The sequence below is a fragment of the Lethenteron reissneri genome, chromosome 37 (assembly GCF_015708825.2).
Source record: "Lethenteron reissneri isolate LAM-NWPU_2019-01 chromosome 37, ASM1570882v1, whole genome shotgun sequence".
Classification (NCBI taxonomy): Eukaryota; Metazoa; Chordata; class Hyperoartia; order Petromyzontiformes; family Petromyzontidae; genus Lethenteron; species Lethenteron reissneri.
Genome location: NC_083815.1, coordinates 6,390,996 through 6,410,214, shown reverse-complemented (window position 1 = coordinate 6,410,214; position 19,219 = coordinate 6,390,996). Strand labels below are relative to the sequence as shown.

At 47.2% G+C, this 19,219-nt stretch overlaps 1 protein-coding gene across 1 annotated transcript in view; it reads left to right on the top strand.

The window, feature by feature from the left end:
- The window catches only part of SLC22A18 (solute carrier family 22 member 18), a 144,365-nt gene that overhangs the window by 84,192 nt on the left and 40,954 nt on the right, over positions 1-19,219 (top strand). The window contains exon 7 of the mRNA XM_061566757.1: positions 17,754-17,854. Coding sequence (XP_061422741.1) covers positions 17,754-17,854 — 101 coding nt within the window. The remainder of the gene's footprint in view (positions 1-17,753; positions 17,855-19,219) is intronic.

The following is a 19,219-nucleotide window of genomic DNA, read 5'->3' as shown; positions in this document are numbered from 1 at the left end:
GTTCTGATATATATCCTGGATATATGTCTGTTACTCGCAAAGTAACATAAGGTTTGCCAGCAATATGACGTCGTCCAACTCTGAAGTCATTAATACAGAGAGCCGAGGTTTTTAAACGTCCGTAATCTATTCCCTGCACGCCAAGGTTGCAAATTGTATAAACTGAATATGTAAATGATGAGGAAACCCATCACAACAAAAACATCGGTGCAGGTCTGAAAATCATACGTTTCAAACAACACACACAAACGTGTACAAGAAGCACTTTGGCCAGATGCAATACGCAAAAACCCATGAACAGTTCCTGAACAACTGCATCTTTGACCACTTGCCTTCGGTTACCATGAAAAAAAAATCATTTTTTAAAATATATATTAATGCAGACTTTTCGGGAACACTTAATACGTGTAGCTCATCGTCTCGCAGATGCCACGTGCATGAAACACGTGGGTGTAAACTATTAAATATATATCAAGCCAAATGAGCAAGTTTTTTCTTCCTAAAAAAGACGAAGCAACAACGCTGTGCGTGCCAGCTGTGACAAGTTAATAGGCCCGATGCAGGCAGTGGGTGCAACCACCATGGGAAGCGTCGTAAAATTTTTCCTGGTTGGGCATTAATATTTCAGCAGATGGCGTTTCCAGACACCCTAGGAATGCTGTGAACGACAGCAGAGTGTCAGGGCCCACGCCTCAGGGATCGATCGACTGATGACTGGGTCATGGATAGAGTTGCCACCTCTGAGGTTCCAAAAAAAACGAGGACATATCATGGGAAGAATATCTCACAATGCCAGAAAGCATCGGGCTAGGTGGGGGGAATTACTGTGTGCAAATAAATACAATATTTGGAGCGGTGTATAATCATGCAACTGCCAACAAATTAACACTTCAAATGTCACAGGAAGACTTACAGATTTCCCAGGACAGATACCAGCAAAGCAGAACGGTCCTAGGAAAGCCAGGACGGGTGGCAAACTCAGGCAATGGAATAGGGAAGGCTGTTTCCTGGCGTGGTGGTGGTGCGTGCGGATATCCCGACACTTTGTAAATCAAGGTTGGTGGATCACGCAGAGATGTTCACGTGAGTGAGACACCCATCTCTGCTGGGCTATAAGGTAGCCGTTCAGTTGCAGCATAGGCACCAGCTCAGTGGGCCTTACCTGGTAAGATAAAAAGTTGAGTTTCGTTTTAAAGATGATGTTGTGACAGAAAACATGACCGTCAACTGCACGCGTTATTCTGCAGTACAACCTGCATTTTTAAAGACGCGAGGAGAGAACCCGTTGCTATGCAGTGGAAAATCAGAGAGGGCTGTCATTTTCATGCTCTTCTCACAATGCCCTACACGAACCACTAAAAGGAATCTGTTTTTTTACGTAATAATAAAATACCAAGATAATATGTTATGTGACGGAGTCTTTTTTGAACGTATAAATTCACTCGGATTTAAGGAATATCCTGGCAAAAGAATTACATTCATGGGGAGCACAAAATGAAAAGTCAGAGCTTTGAGTGCTTAGAAATTGGAAGTTGTCGCTCGGCGTTATTCTCAGAGCGCCCGTACGTCGTGTGTTATTCTCAGGGGTGCCCGTACCTCGTGTGTTATTTTCAGGGTGCCCGTACCTCGTGTGTTATTTTCAGGGTGCCCGTACCTCGTGTGTTATTCTCAGGGGTGCCCGTACGTCGTGTGTTATTCTCAGGGGTGCCCGTACCTCGTGTGTTATTTTCAGGGTGCCCGTACCTCGTGTGTTATTTTCAGGGTGCCCGTACCTCGTGTGTTATTTTCAGGGGTGCCCGTACCTCGTATGTTATTTTCAGGGTGCCCTAAGTCTTGTGTTATTCTCAGAGTGCCCGTACATCGTGTGTTATTCTCAGGGATGCCTTACGTCTTGTGTTATTCTCAGAGTGCCTGTACCTCGTGTGTTATTTTCAGGATGCCCGTACATCGTGTGTTATTTTCAGGGTGCCCGTACCTCGTGTGTTATTCTCAGAGTGCCCGTACGTCTTGTGTTATTCTCAGAGTGTCCGTACGTCCTATGTTATTCTCAGCACGTACCCTCACCAGTAGCCCGTGCTGGCTGCGACAGCTCGTCAACAGAGCCAGGCTCCCCACGACTTATAGTGGGCGGCCTTGCATGCCCGACTATGAGTGAGCTTTGGGGTGGAAGAAGATGGGGGGGGGGGGGAAGGGGGAAGGTTTGGGGGGGGGAGAGAACAGGGGAGGGAGGGGGGGCAGTTGGCACGCGTCTCGCACCCCCTTCACACGCTCCTCCAGGCAGACTGAGAATACTTCACTGCCATCGCTGTTCACAAGCAAGGGCCTCTGCCCTCAACATTCACATTGCGTGCGACGCAGGTATGAAGTAAATCGTTTTCTTAACTTGCATGGTACTTCGCTGTGAAAACACAAACTGGACTCCTCGTATGCAATTTTTTTGTTTTACCAAAAGGCCGAAGTGGTCTTCAATAGCACAGAACAGAAGCATTTGAAACAATCACAGCCTAAGATGTTGGCAAACACCTGCGTTTTCTATCTCTCTATAAACTATTCTTTATTTTACCAGGTAAGGCCCACTGAGCTGTATAGCTCTTTTTCAGAAGCGACCTGGCCACAAATGATAGCTCAACGAAGTGGGCTTATGATGTGTAAATTAATATCAGCCAAATACTCTAAAGGGATGTTTCTAAATGTGGCTATAAAAACCGGGGGGACCCGAAGAAAAATCCACCCGACAACGGGAAGAACATGCAAACTCCAAACATTCAGGCGATCAGGGTCAGAATCGAACCCACGACCTCCTGTATACCAGGCGTAATAGTTCACATCTCGCCAATGCCACTGCGGACACGTGGATGTTTCGAGGGATGAGGCTGGCATGATGAAGTCTTCATACGACCTAGTGCGTGTGCGTAGTTTTATTTACCTAGCTCGAACTGATGTCTAATTATAGTGCTTTAATAATGGATGACACCTTCATGAACTTCTTGTATATACACACACAGAGTGTATAAATGTGTCATTTCCTGATATGCTGTCTCATTATGGAATAACAATTACTAAGATAATGATGTACGGCCCTTTGTCAAGCTACCGATTGCCAACACTGGTCAACACACTTTTTTCTGGCACAAGGTATTCCAACGGTTTTAAGGTAATTTTGGGGTGCTGATTCCAAATCTGGCTTTAGTTTTTTTCTATCACATCAGGTTTTTGAGATATCAAATATTGCATTTTCAATAAAAACTGCAAAAGAAAAAATATTAAATAAATGTGGATATCTACATAAAATGATGTTATAAACACACTATCCTAAAAATACAGCGCCATATTTTAACACTAAAGCAGTCACTGACTCGCAACCACTTGCAAATGGGGTATGCCGATAGCATAAAAATGAGATGTGATACAGCAAATCTGAGATCCATTTGGAATCAGCACCCTGAAATTAGCCTAAAACAGCTGCAAAAGTCCAGGCCAGAAAAAAATGTTTTTTTTGTTGACCAGTGTAATCCACTCCCTGCCAATGAACTCCCCAGGCCATGGGGGTTATTTGACCATATTTCACCACGCTAATCAGTGTGGATACTCAGGACCGGTTCAGATATCACTCGTCACTGACATTAACCACGGCTGGAAATCAAACTCAAGTCCAGGGTCTATAGCGTAGTGTGCTAACCACTGTGCCACTGCTCCTCCCCCCATTGTGCATTATGCAAGACTGTATATGATAGTGTGCATGTGCTGACTGTAAATATGTAACGTAAGTTTATCGTTGTCTGCCTTGGCTTTTAAACACCTCTGGCTCTGCACCATGCCCACTGGATTGATAAAAATGCAAAGATTAAGGGATGTAGAAAAGTTCAAGATTGAATGTGTGATTCAATCTTGGAATCGCAGTTTTGGCCAAACGCTACGAGAAAAATAAATCAATTGATGGCCTATACATTATTAATCGGTAACATTCACAGCTCGGTGCCGTTTTTTATTTAACATTTTTACACACGGGGCTGCAGAGAATCGCAAATGGGAAATTATGGCTCTGGACGGGACGAGGTCTGGTTGATAATAATAATAAGCCTTTTTTGGGGTGCGTATGCAGTGGCGTTCATAGTGTTGCCTGAATGTTGATCCTTGAAATTCTGGAGGTGGTATCTCAAGAGTGCACTATTGTTAGCTCTGATCTATTGATCTATTGATCAGAGCTACCTATTGATTACTATTGTTAACTATTCTTAGCTCTGATCGCCTTTTGTTGATTCACCCTATTTAAGTCCTATGAACGACTGGCTCATGCCGCCGTAGCCTTAGAATAAGTGAGTTGAGTTCACGTTAAATAATCACAAATTTATAAAAGGGGTGAATTCACAACCCGTCCTGCACAGTTTTGCTCAGGGCAAAGGCATGGATTCAGCACTAAGTTATCTGAAATCTGGAGTAATTTTAGACTGCTTATTGCCAAATGTATAAGGAATTAGATGATTTGCCCATCATAAATGTGATGAATTGTCACAATAAGAGATCACGATTCAGTTTACGATAGATTTCCCTTTTTCATCTTGTTTTTATTGTCTCCTTTCTATTGTGTACTGTTTCGTTTCAGAGTACTTGTACTATTATACTGGTAGGAACCTCTGGTTACTACAGCCCACAGGGGATTATTGTGTCCGTCCGTCGTGCAGGGAGGGGCTGGGTGGGGAGGGAGGGGCTGGGTGGGGAGGGGAGGGTGGGAAGGGGCTGGGTGGGGAGGGTGGGGCTGGGTGGGGAGGGGAAGGTGGAGAGGGGCTGGGTGGAGAGGGTGGGGAGGGGCTGGATGGAGAGGGTGGGGCTGGGTGGGGGGGGTGGGAGGGGTGGGGCTGGGTGGGGAGGGGCTGGTCACCCCGTGGTGCCCTTATAAAACTCAACGTTTAACCTACTCACGCCGGCTTGTGTCCGCCCTCACAGTCGGGCATATTTGCGGAATACACCACGCCGCCGTTGACCCTGGCCATTGACCAAGCAAACCAACGTTCCTACCAGCTCCCTCCGCAGGAATGTGTTTTTTTTATTCCAAGGTCGCGAAGATCGAGTAATGCAGACCTTCTCTGCGTTCCCAGATCGAGGTTTCGGTCTATGGGTGACCGAGCGTTTTCCCGTGTAGCCCCCAGGCTATGGACGCCCTTCCACGATCCATTAGGAGTCTCTGAGCCTGTGAACATTTTAAAAATACGTCTTAAACCCCATTTATACGCTTCCGTTTATCCAACTTTTAGTTCATTTCGTAAATGGATTCTTAAAATTTATATAGAACATAATTACTTTCATGCTGAGTGTCTGCTGCTGCTGTGTCCTGGACAGCACTTTGAGATCCTTGATGAAAAACATTGCATACCATTTGCACACATTGTTGATAATCTGTCCTCACACACTTGATTTGACACGTGCATTGTGAGACTAAGAATCAATTTGAATTAATTAATCGATTAATTGTGTTTTATAATGAAACGCTGAGCCACTATGCGCGTCTCTGAGCCACAATGTGAGTCTATGGATCTCTGTGTGAGTCTGTGGGGCCGAGTATGTGGATCTGTGTGTGTCTATGGGTATCTGTGGGAGTCTGGGTCTCTATGGGAGTCTATGAGTCTCTGAGTGAGTCTATGCAGGAAGCCACTGTCAGTAATTTTTTTTTTTATTCTCAATAAATCCACTTGTATACATTATTACCCGAGACTGGAAACCCCAAGGTGGGCATTTTTGGCTTCCTCAACCTGATATCCATGAGCCACCCGTGGTGAGAACAGGAATATATGAATGACACTCGTGTCTATGTGCGCCTCTGGTTGGTGACTTAGAAGTTAATTGGCGGCTCAAAACACACCATCCACAGAGTGACTGAACAGCATTTATGGGTTTTACACAGGAGCATTTTTTTTTAAACACAAGTAAAACATGCCTGAGATGCTACCGTGGTGTCATAGTTAGCAAGCCGGACTTCTAAACCAGAGGTTACCAGTATTCGATGTCAATCTCCCGGCACGGCATTTGAAACAATTGGGAAAGTTTACCTTGTCCACCCAACGTCTGTCCAGCCAGCGGCATAAATGGGCTACGCCGCAGTTAGTAGATCTGCAGGTCACGTGTGGTGCAGCTCCTGTCACCTAAGCTGTCTGGCCAGCGTGGAAGAGTAGGCCAAATACCCCATAGAGCAGCGGTCCCCAACCTTTTTGGCACCAGGGATCGGTTTCGTGGAAGACAATTTTTTCACGGACCGGGGGGGGGGGGGGGGGGGGTTCATCATTGGGTCTTTCCCCCTTTTCAAAGAAGCTCTCCAGCGACGTTTGTTTTTTACTCATTGTGGCTACTAGGGGTTAGCAGCTTGTGGGCTTAACCAACACTGTGACTGCTGAGACAAGTGCGCAGGTGTGGGAAAGAGGCGCGGACGGAAGTGGTGAATAATACAATCATGGGGGCAGGGCCACGTGTGGACTCACCGCTCTCACCTCCTGCTGCTGTGCGGCCCGGTTCCTAACAGGCCACGGGCCGGTACCGGTCCACGGCCCGGGGATTGAGGACCCCTGCCAAAGAGGGTCTCTCTCAGGGAGGTCTCTTCCACCAGCAGTGGCCTTTCGCCAGTCGAGGCGTTCGCAAGCCAATGCAGGGCTGCACCGTCTTCTTTGCCATATTTGACACAAACCTGAGAGCGACTGTGTTCTGTGGCCTGCGGTTCACAGTGCGAGTCTTGATTTTGTAAAACAGAGCGGAGCTGCAATGACTGCGTGATCGAGAAGTGCTTGTCTGCTTGACCCGCTGAGCACACTCCAATCGTTTTTATTTTCGCGACATAGATCACAGCGTTTGTTCGCTGTCGCGTCGCCTGTTGCCTAGAGGCCATCCCTGTTTGATGAAATGTGATAGCCTGCTCTTCGAATGTAATACTTGTGTACAAAGGGGCCCTTCGTACATTTATAGAACGACAAATTATTAGCAACGATCCGTTTTATTGTGTCATAATGTCCGAGTTACTTCCTCTTCAATCATTATACTACGAACACTAAAATAAGTAAAAAATGTTACAGCCCCTTTGACTGTCGGCTGTTGGATGAAGGCATCCCGACAACGTGCCAGTTATGAAGGGGTGTCTGACCTCACTTCACCGTGTGGGTTAGTGCGGGTTGGGTGCAAGCAGAGGGGATGTGATGTGACTGGTTAGCCACGATCAGGAATCGAACTCAGGGAGCCAGGTTCACAAGACCAGTGCGCTAAATGCCGACATCATACCGTGTAATAAATCAGAGCTCTGCCAAAGGTAGGGCTCCCTAGGCCAAGGCTAACCTAACCCCACTCCTGAGCTTAACTAACCATGTCCGTGTGCAACTCGAGTGACGCGGCGCCAATGCATAATGATCACTTTTGACTAAATTAATTGACGTTTAACGGAAATAGGCGGCATCGCGGAGGGAAAGGTAGGGTTATGGGGAGGCCGTGTATTGATCATTGCCTTTGAAGATGTCAAACTCGTAATTACACCACAATTTAACAACACACACACACACAACACTACCCCTTCCCCCCGACCTCCCCAAAAATATACGGCGCAGATGCAGCCGTCATTGACGGGCATAAACGTGCAGCGGCGCTTTACAAAAATGCGTGCAATTAACGTTAAAATTTCAAGCGCGTAAGAAAATGCTCTCGAAAGTTGATTGCGTCAAAATAAAAAAAATGGAAATGCATCTTCATGTTCATATCGTGATCACGACCAAGGTGACATCACTTAGATGAGCTGAGACCTGGCAGCTGAGTTACCTCGTGGGGTACGGCCTTGCAAGGACGCAACTTCATTCCATCGATGACTTGTCTTACGAACTCATTACACGTTCAATCTTGATTTGAAGCTTTTGTGACCGCAGGAATCCATACTCTTTGGTTCTTTCGGTAAAGTCACGTAGGTAGAAAAATAAAAACAAAAATAATATTTCACGACGTTTCGATCTGTATTTTTTTTCCGGCGGAAAAATTAATTATTTAAAAATATATATATTTTTTTCCGCCTGAGGACGACCGCTTGTGTTGCGATCGAAACGTCGTGTTATATTATTTTTTGTTTTATTTTCATTACACGTTGTTGTTGTTGTTCTTATTGACAATTTCGGGTACATGTTTATAGAAGCAGAACTCCATTCTGTCTCCCACATATAAACAGAATGAAACTCCAGTCCATTGTTGGCCTTATGGCTTTACAGACCAACCAATATTATACAGCAATGTTTGTTTCAGCGAGCAGACTCTGGACAGGGTTTGACCTTCTGGGTCTCCACGAGATTAATACAGTGTGCTCTTGCCAATAATATTTGGAATCCCAGCAGCATTCGTTTAACATTTGTTCCATTTGTTGAACAAGCCTGACCGCTGATGAGAGCCAAAAGGTTGAAACCGGTACATAGTTTGCTTGCTTAAACAAATGCTGCTGGATAATATTAATCTCGAAAGCCGACAGGACGATAGAATACAATTATTTTATTTGTATATGTAGACACAGAACATTGCTTATATGGGTCTGTTTTACCCACCTGGTTAGATAAGAGCGATGTTTTTCAGAGTCCCTTCCAGTTGATATCATGTATTTCTCAAACAAAAATGTGTCAGTATTTAACATTTTCTTTAGACGTCATATTTATTTTAGGTCTCTGCACGTAGCCAGTCCGGTCATTCTGCAGCCTTCCTTTTCATCTTCTTGGTTCTTTCGGTAAAGTTACGTAGAAGGGAAGTAATAAAATAATAAAAATAAAACATAATAAAATAATTATCACGACGTTTCGGCCACAAAGCGTCTCCCCGACAGACCTGGTCTTCACCTGAGGACGGCTGCTTGCGTTGTGGCCGAAACGTCGTGAGAATTATTTTATTATGTTTTATTTTTATTATTGTATTACTTCCCTTCTACGTGACTTTACCGAAAGAACCAAGAAGATGAATCCCTGCAGTCACAAAAGCTTAAATCGAAAAAGCCTTCCTTTTGTTTGTTATTTTGTTTATTTTATTTCGCGAACGGCAGATGATCTTTTCTGCCTAAAGGGTTCCTTCGGCCGTCAAGCCCCGCAGCAGCGTTGCCGTTGGGATGTCCAGCTCACGGCAGACATTCGCCCCGCGTGTTGTTTACCGGTCAACCACACAGCGATGATGAGCCGGGCTGGGTTTGCCGCTTGATAGGGATGCTGAGTAAAAGGCGTTGGGAAAGTTTTGCTCCCCCAACCGCCCTCCCCCAGTTTTTTTTACGCCCGGGGCACTGAACTCCAATCGATTGAGTCAACACAACGGCACGCAGGTCACGAGATCATCAGCACCTGTCCACGTTGCCGGCTAAATTACGAACATTGGCCACTTCCCTTTCCGACTCGGGTTTCCTCGAGGTCGGGTGTTGCTCATTTTGCCAAGAAAAAAGCATTGCGTCATTGGAATTGTGACAAATATTTGAGCCCAGCAAGCTCTGGGGCTCTTCGTGTGATTAAAATCCATCTCTCTGATTAAAAATTACGGCCACGGCAGTAGTCGTCATTCGTCATGGTAGTGGAGGGGGCTTGTTCATAATAATAATGTAATTTTACATAGCGTCATTCATGCAATTGCACCCCACAGTGCTGCACATAAATTCGTCAGTCCCTTACACAGTTAATACAAAAACAAAACGCACCGACTCATCAAATCTAAAACTAAATGATGAATGCATAAATCACAAGAAAAATGCACATAACAAGAAAATGATCATCACAGGGAAAATAAATTAGAATAAATAAATCCGTTCGATCTCCATACCCCAAGACCATAATCCCAACATTTCGCCGGATGTCATCAATTACAATTTTAAAGCTGAATAATTAATGTGGCAGCTGAAATGAATGAAAATAGATGGGCTGTGACGTGCAATTGCCTGAACTGCTGTAATGGGACTGACCTTAAAATATAGGATTCTCTCTCTTACTTGCCGTTCTGTTAGTGATTAAAGTGGAGGAGATTCGGAAGGGCACTTATCTCGAATGATAGAAAATAATGAGTGATTGTTCAGAATGTCGTGCATGTTCGATATTGCACGTGGTATTTGGGGCCTGTTGGCCAGAGCCTGCCATTCGTCTAGTCATCGAGTAAATGTTCAAGTGTTTTCTGTTCCTTTTCTATGCAACTGCAGCTGGATCCGTTTCTTTGGCATTTGTAATCGTGGCCACCTTCCACAGCTCTGTCTGTAACCAACCCTTGACCTCCCCTTGGGTAGATGCACCTGTGCACCTGAAACATTCCCTGTTCTCTTACTGCCACTCTTTGTCATATTTCATTTGTTTTAGCTCTTCCCCCATCCCTTGGGCCTAACCCACATTGCTACCTTCTGACCCTTGCATAAGAGCCAAGGTTACACACCAAGACAAAGATCCCCCGTGTAGCCTTAACAGACTTTTGGGGCGAGTGCTGTTAGCGAGCACCTATGAAGACCGGAAGGGCACACGAGGAGGTGGATGGCCCAGCACCACGTGATGTTTACACACCGCACCACGTACTCATTTGAGACTGAGTCCACATAGGGGAGGCCCAGGATCGGTTTAGAAAAAACGTCACCGGTGTTGGCCGTGAGCGGGAATCGAACTCGGGGTCGTCAGGTTCGTAGCGCAGTGCGCTAACCGCTACACCACCGCTCACTCCCCGCACACAACAACAACAACAACCGACATTCGCCACTAAGTTGCGGTGACGTCACCACGACGCTTGTGCCAGGCCATGTGCACCTTGAGGCCACGTGAAGTGTATATGCGAGGCTCTAGCCGAGGCTAGACACATGCAAGGCTGTGCACGTGATCTCCCTGCGTGTAGTCCACAACTAGATTGCATTAAATATGCGCATTATTATTTGGTAAACCACACATGTTGATGGGAACCGATGAACGCCGATATGTCCGTGAAGGGGAAAGAAATCCCTCAAGCTCAACAAAGGCAAATGTTTTATTTGAATTGGGAATACAGTAAAGGTTTCTGGATTTTTTTTTGAAAAGCCGGTTAACGATATTAATTTGCTGTCATGAGCTGCTGTGCGGGTGCAGGGCGTGGGGGGGGTGTGCAGTGGCCCAGTGATTCACGCACACTGCACCATTAACCCGGCGACCTGAATATAATTCCCAGCCATGGCTAACAACAGCGTCGAGTGATACCTGAACTGAACAGTACAAATAATAACGATGGTGGTGGTAGCCATTGTTGACATGATTTGAACTTTTCGATTTAAAGCTTTCGTGACTGCAGGGATTCATCTTCTTGGTTCTTTCGGTAAGGTCACGTAGAAGGGAAGTAATAAAATAATAAAAATAAAACATAATAAAATAATTCTCACGACGTTTCGGCCACAACGCAAGCAGCCGTCCTCAGGTGAAGAACCAAGAAGATAATTTCAACTGGTTATACACCTCCATCACACACTTCATCAACCCACGCGGAATCAGCGTGGTGAAGAATGGTCACAACAAAAACAACAACAACAACAACCGCCATTCAATACGAAGTGGCGGTGACATCACCACGGCGCCTGTGCCAGGCGATGCGCACTTTAAGGCCACGTGAAGTGTCGAACGCTCGCTGGCAGGTATAGTCACACGACCAGTAGTGGATTGACAATGGGTCATGAATAATGCATAATTACTTGTGAATTGTCAAGTGAGGACTCTGCCTTGTAAATTGCACGAGCAAAATTGAAACAGTTACAACTGCTTCTTTCACCGCGTTAGCCTCTGAGATTTTTCTTCATTTTTTTATTGTCCTGTATTGTTTTAGGGTTTCCTAGGGAATGCTCATTTCTACGAAGTTAAATCTAAACTAAGCTCTACACAATCTCTGAATAATCTATGAATCTTTAATGTTGTATTGAGTTCAACTGAGTCGCAGACGCACTCTTTGGAGGCAACACATTTATTAACACCAACACACGGGGTAACTGCCCCTTAACAGGATAACAACCTATGGTGGTGACCACCAGGCTAACTACACTAATCACACCGTGACTAGCTACAACAGACCGGACCACAGCTTGGGTCCAGGTCCACGTGTTGGAGACTCTTGTAGGACATAGAACGTAGAACGTTGACGAAGGTTTCTTCAGGATGAACAACAGCAGCTGGTCCCACTGGGGGACCCGGCTTATATCCTCTGCGGCGTAGCTGGCTCCGCCCTTAGCCACGCCCACCTTCTAGAATCCTCGAGCAGGATCTCGACCCTGACACGTGACCACCCCTAGCCCCCACTTGGGGGCCCTGTGTAGACTTCACCGTTCACGCGTCGTCCGGGGTCAACCAGAGCGCCGTGGCCCTTAGTAACCCCATTTCCATGTCCGGCACTCGCGCAGCCTATCCTGTAGGGGCCGGCACTGCACGCCGAGCGTGATGCCATCCGGCGCTGTCAGTCAGCGCTCACCGAGCCCCTCTAGGGCCGCTACTGCACCCACACCCACGTGGTGTCCGCGATGTCGCCACATCGCACGCCGTGCCTCTCTCAGGCCGGCGTTACAGAGTGACATCCCGCGATGCCACGACAATTGTAACAGGAATACGAGCATGCTTTGCGTGTCAAGGCGGCGTCATTTAACCGTTCGATATTTCTGTTTGATTCTCCAGTTTGTTGCTTTTGTTGCTTAGGGGCATTCATTTAATTGGCCGGTTACAATTTCGGCTTCGGGAGAAGCACTTGACTTTTTCAACAAAAACTTTGGTTATCATTGTACGACACAAGATGGGTATTTTACATATTGAACTAGTTTTCTTGAGGAGGGCGCAGTAGAATTGTTTCCACTTGTGACACTCGGGTATGCGAGCGGAATCCCCTGCTCTGTCGCTTAAACTTTTATTGGATTTGTCGTGACAAGAATTAACACTAATTGTGCGTGTGATTTTCTCTCAGCTCATGCTCACTTGAGATAATCTTCGTTGCACGCTACACTAACCGCAAAATTAAGATTCATCGACAAGGCGATTGCTCTTGACGAGTCACCAGCAATTACCGCAGCAATGGGGCGAATGCAGTGAAATCAGGGTCCAACTTGCATTCAAATCAACTCGGGCCATTTTGTTGTTGTTGTTGTTGTGCAGCGTACACACAACGGTTCGCGAATGCGACCCTCTCACCTCACCGCGTAGGTTTTCGCGGCTGTGCCCGCCGGATGGCTGTCGTTTTGGGCTCCGTTCACTCCTCTGGCTGCCACTTTGTCGTTAGTCTCGACCATCAGCCATCGCCCCTTCTAGCGACGCGTCCTTCCCAAGCCCACTTAGTTTTCATCACGGTCTTCTTCGTCCACGCGTTTGTCCCACTCGTGCGGAGTGTTTGCTGTCCTTGCCAACCTTCTCCACGCTGCCCTGTCCTGCGCCATCTCTCTTTCCGCTCCTCGGGCCACCACGGTCCGATCGCACCACATCGCCCCCCCCCGCCCCCACCTCTTCTTCTGCTTCTTCATCGCTTTCCTTCCACTTGCATCACTTGGCACCTTCTGACCCACATTTTCCTGTTGTCTCTCCGCATGACCAAACCACACCAGAGCCTTTTCTCTCTTTCTCTCTCATCTTCCCCGTGACATCCACCGCCTTGAGTCATCTTCTCACTTCTTCATTTCTCCCGCCGTCCTTTCCTTGTTGAACCCAACATCCACCGCGACATCCTCGTCTCTGCGACAGCCACAGCTTAGTCCTCCCTCTTGCTTGTGCCCCAGCACTCGGCCCCATACAACAGGAACCGGCCTCACCAACGTCTCGTACAACACTTTTCTATTCAAACAAACTGCGACTTCTCAGTCACTATGTTCAACCCCCTCAAAACAGAAGAAAAGTCTTGTTCTGGAAATCAATGATATCCGTAGCTTGCGTGCGTCGTATGTTCTCTCATCCATCGTTTCCTCGTTACGTCTCTCGGTGCAATCCCAAGCACACATCTGTCCACGCTTCTTTTCAGCCTCCGTCCCAATTCCCTTGCCCACGTTGCTGGGCTCACTTCAATCGGCACGCTTGCGCTGCGCGGCACGGCAATATATCTGTACGAGCAGTGTTAACGCGAACAGCAGGGTAACCGCGCTTACCTGGCACAGACCGGGGAACAGGTTTACACGATCCGGGCACACATTCCTCCAGCCCAATAAAAAGGTGCTATCTATGCATCACCCCCCCACCCCGCCACATTCCTCCGGGCTCTCAATCCGCTATCCAAGGGATGAAATATTTAATTCATATTTTATTCATCCTCTTCACGCACTCATCCAGCACAGCGATGCTCAGCGGCGCAATGGGCCCCCGAAAGTGAATGCCCCGCGCCATACGCAGGGAATGGGCAGCAGACATTGCCTCCGTTGGGTTAAGTCACGCCACTGAACGTCGCTTTCAGGAACAACAACAACCACAACGACAGCTGCATATCTTACGTTACAGAGCTACTGTGTAGGGAGGCTCTGCTCTAGAGTAGGTGTGTTTATTTGTGAGTCATTGCCGTGCGTAGGCTCAAATGTAGTCTGCAGTTCCGTTAATAATAAGCAAAAAATGTGCCCGATGCGATGTTACGTCTTTTTGAAGCTACTCTATTCCGGACACATGGAAACGTGAATCGGCGTGAGTTGAGGTGTAATGAGTATGCATGAGTGCGCGAGTGTTATTGTTGGTTCATTGCATGTCTATATGAGCATGTTGGTGACTGCTCCTTTGGAAGACTGCAGCCTGCGTGATGGTGTCTGGGTTCATCTCTATGCATGGCGACTGAGCATGTGTGCACTTGTGTGTATGGGCACTTCCGATCAGCGCGGTTGGCTACGTACGGTGCGAAAACACATTCCTGCGAAGGGAGCTGGTAGGAACATTGGGTTGCTCGGTCAATGGCCAGGGTCAACGGCGGCGTGGTGTATTCCGCAAATATGCCCGACTGTGAGGGTGGGCACAAGCCGGCGTGAGTAGGTTAAACGTTGAGTTTTATAAGGGCACCACGAGGTGACCAGCCCCTCCCGACCCAGCCCCACCCCTCCCACCCCCCACCAGCCCCTCCCCTCCCCACCCTCCCCACCAAGCCCCTCCCCACCCTCCCCACCCAGCCCCTCCCCACCCTCCCTCCCCACCCATCCCCTCCCTGCACGACAGACGGACGGACACAATAATCCCCTGTGGGCTGGTGTAACCAGAGGCTCCTACCAGTATAAGTAAAACATACGTAGATACGCGTGCACACACAGGTTCAAGATCCTCCCACATTGCCTGTTCATGCTGCGGAGGCAATTGCTGTTTGCAAGCACCTACGAATGTGGGCAGTGTGCACGAGGGTAGCTGGTGAAGCCAGCACTATTGTCAGCCACCAGAACTGATGTTTACACAGCGCACCAGGTACTCGTTTAAGGCTGAGTCAAAGTATCGTGGACTAAATCAGGAGATGAAAATGCAGGCTCTTTGAGACGTTATCAAAAACATTCGCAGGGCAACCTGCAGAGTTGTTGTCAATTATCTGGAGCGTGGAGTGTAAACGTCAGCACTGGGGGAAAGAAAGGGGAGAGAAAGGTGGCCGGACATGTATGTGCATGTACAAATACAAATATCCTCCGTATAGTTTCAATAGACTGTTGGGGCAAGTGCTGTTAGCGTGCACCTATGAAGACCACCAAGGCACACGAAGGGGTGGGTGGCCAGCACCACGGCCGACCGCCTTTGTCTCTCCAGTTGCGATGTTTACACACCGCACCAGGTATTCATTTGAGGCTGAGTCGACCTAGGAGAGGCCCAGAACCGATTCAGATAATCGTCGCTGGTGTTGGCCGTGAGCTGGAATCGAGCTCGGGTCACCAGGTTCGTAGCGCAGCGTGCTAACCGCTACACCACCGCTCCCCACACACACACACAGAGAGCCACATTGCCACACACACACAGGCAGTGCGTTATTTCCTTTTTGGCACAACAAAAAATTGTGGCCGCAGTTATCCGTCGGAATCCGTTGTCATCAGTGAATAGCTGTGGGTCGAACAGGAATATTGACAAACCACATCCTCACACACGCCCGCCACACCTACACATTACGCGGGCAGACAGACCGCGCTTACAGCGGAACGGACAGGGAGCAGTGACGCAGTCACAATTTAGTTCAATATATTATTGCTGCGGAGATACGGTCAGTGCAACCGGACAGCCACCTGGTCAGCATGCACGGTTGCCGAATGGGCACGGCAAATAAATTTACACGGCAGATTGCCCAGTGCAGCAAAAGCTCACTCATCCTAAACAGGCAAGGGCATCTGAAAATTGGTTCGGGCGAACGAGTGTTTGCGGTGTAAATAAATTGCAATGTTGCACGTTATTACGCGACAATGGAGGTTCCGTTGAAAAACAATACGGTTACTTACGGCTACGCGTAATCACCATCGTCAACAGCGATGGGTCTTACTCACCACTGGACGAATGCCTCTCCACAAGATCGCCATTCGTGGTCTCGCGATGCCGTAAATCCACAACCGGATCCTGCATGCGAAGTTGTCTCATCTCCATGGCGGTCATCCCTCTGGGGGATGTTCCTCCTTCGGCTGCCTTTCCATCCACCAGTCTTGTCCGTCGCCTTCGAGTGATGTCTCCTGCCCAAGCCCTCTTTCATTAACGCTTGGCTATTAAGCCCTCTCGTGGCTAGCGGGCGTCGATCGACATTGGCATTTTGCTCCTGAACATATTGCCGCAAGCAAGAATTAGAATGGAATGGTGGCAGGGAAATGTATTTGTTCCCTGAATCGCGTGTTCCTTATTCTGTCTGTTGGTGTACTTCTAAGCACGTACATGGTGCTTCAAAAAATTGTTAACACTTCTGAGAATTTCAAACAACACCACGAGAAATGTCCTGCCTCCGGGCTCTGGAGACCACCTGGAGAAGATTCCAGGCACGTGTTGACAATGATGGCGAACAAGTGGGAGACTCTTTGACTTTTTAAAGCTATTAATATACAATCGTTATCATGTTACATTGTATTATCCCTTCTTTGTCCATTAAAAACGAGTCCCATATAAGTGTTAACATTGTTTTGAAAGCACCCTGTATATATGTCATGATTTTTGTGCACTTTTGAATATTTGTTATTGTTATTTTTACATTTGTGTACATATTTGACGCCTATTCTATGCACTTAATACATGTCTATTCATCGTCCATAAGACTGCTGTAAGGCTATTTTACTTTTCTTTTTTCGAAATTCAAATAACAAGCGTAGGAGTGATAAAATATTCAACGGAGCAAAGATAGTTTTTTCTGACCCACGCCGCCTGTGGTTAATGATTAGGAAACTTTGAGACATCCTAACGTTTTAATTTAGCTTTTAAGTGTTTCTGGTCAGCCCTACATTTGGCCACACATTTTGTTTAATCCAATCAACGTGACAGGAAGCATGTTTCAATGTAACTAGGTAGAATCACCCGGGAAAGCCAGTGTGTCATGACTCCTGTTTCTCCTGTCTCGCACGGAAAAAGGCACGTCTAACAATGAACATGCACCGCACGCGGCTTCGTTAACGACGATCACGCTAGTAAGGAGCGGAAAGCATGTTTTAATTGACCGAATCAAAGGCGAGGAATTAACCACCAAGGATGTATCTAATGGCACTATATATCCAGCTGTTAAGCATCTGTGACCTTTTACTGCAATTCCTAAACGTAGCCTGTGTGCCTCTGCAATTATCCCACCAGCTGTACTTACAAAAGCATCTCTCCTTTAAGCCTCGCTGCCCTCCTGCGTTCCCTGTTTTTGTCGCCACCCAGGAATCTTCCACAGCATGTTCTCTCTGCTGACTATGGAGTACTTCAAGCTGCAGCCAGAGCAGAACGGATACCTCATGTCCTACATAGGCCTGCTGCAGATGGTGAGAGCTTTTACACCCTTATTTTCCCCAAGTGCAATGCTAAGCCAAAGCTCATTTCCCGCTTGTTGATCGTTGACACACACACACAAAAAAACATTCACACGTATTTCACATTTTAAAACGGTGTGTTTCGTCATATGTCGTTGGCGTGCAGCTGTGGCACAGTGGGTAAGTGTAAGGCACTGTGAACCCGACGACCTGAGTTCGATGGTTCATTGTTGGCCAAGGCTAACGTTAGTGAATCGGGGACATTAGTTTCGGGTAATTTTGTGAAAATCCAGTTAATTCTATAAATCGGCTGCCAAGGAATAATTGCGCACGTGCAAGCCATCGGTCCGGAGGAGCAGTGGTGCAGTGCATCACGTTCCGCGCTGTTAACCCGGTGACCTGAATTTCATTCCCAGCCACGGCTAACACCGATGGCGAGTGATACCCGAACCCCCTTTTCACCAACTGGCGCTGACCAGCGTAGTGCAGTACGGTCGAGAAACTCTCACGACCAACTCGGCATCGGAAGGCCTTCATCCAGCAGTGGATTGACAGAGGGCTCGGCAATATCATGAATGGAGATGTGCGAGAATCCAATGCGTGTCATTGCTCGTCCGTATCATCGTCGTCCGAGGGTTGTGTTGCAAATCCACTGAAAGTTTATACGTGGGGGGGAAGTCTGCCGATGCTATGCACCCAATATTTGTTTAAAGCTGAAGATGACAGTCAGAAGAGTCGTGAGGCAATGCATGGCACGTAGCTTCGCGTACGTAGTCTGCCTCCTAAATGTATAACATAGCTTACACGGATTGAGATGAATTCACCACGCGTGTGCCCGCTTTTTGAAAGCTAAGCATAGTTGGTGCGTTGGTAGGTGAAGCACCGCGGCCTTGCCAGGATTGTGTTGAGGCCGTGAGGTGATCAGGAAGAAACTGGTGTTGTCACGATTTAAAGCTTTCGTGACTGCAGGGATTCATCTTCTTGGTTCTTTCGGTAAAGTCACGTAGAAGGGAAATAATGAAATAATGAAAATGAAATTTTTTTTAAATTATGTTTTATTTTTATTACTTTATTATTTCCATTCTACGTGACTTTACCGAAAGAACCAAGAAGATGGTGTTGTCACCTTCTCGTGTGTGTCTGTGTGCGGGGTTTTTTTTTCCGGGTACTCCAGTTGACCCCCCCCCCCCCTAAAGTGTCAAATTACTTCTTCATGTTATTTGGCCAAACATCCCAATGCAGGACCCTCCAGGAAATTAGTCTTGAGACTCGGTGAGTCTTTACCTGGCTGAATCGTTTTCAGTGTTAAACGCTGGCGTTGATTGCCATTATTAGGGGCTGTCATTGGTGATGCAAACTGCCACACACTCATATGAG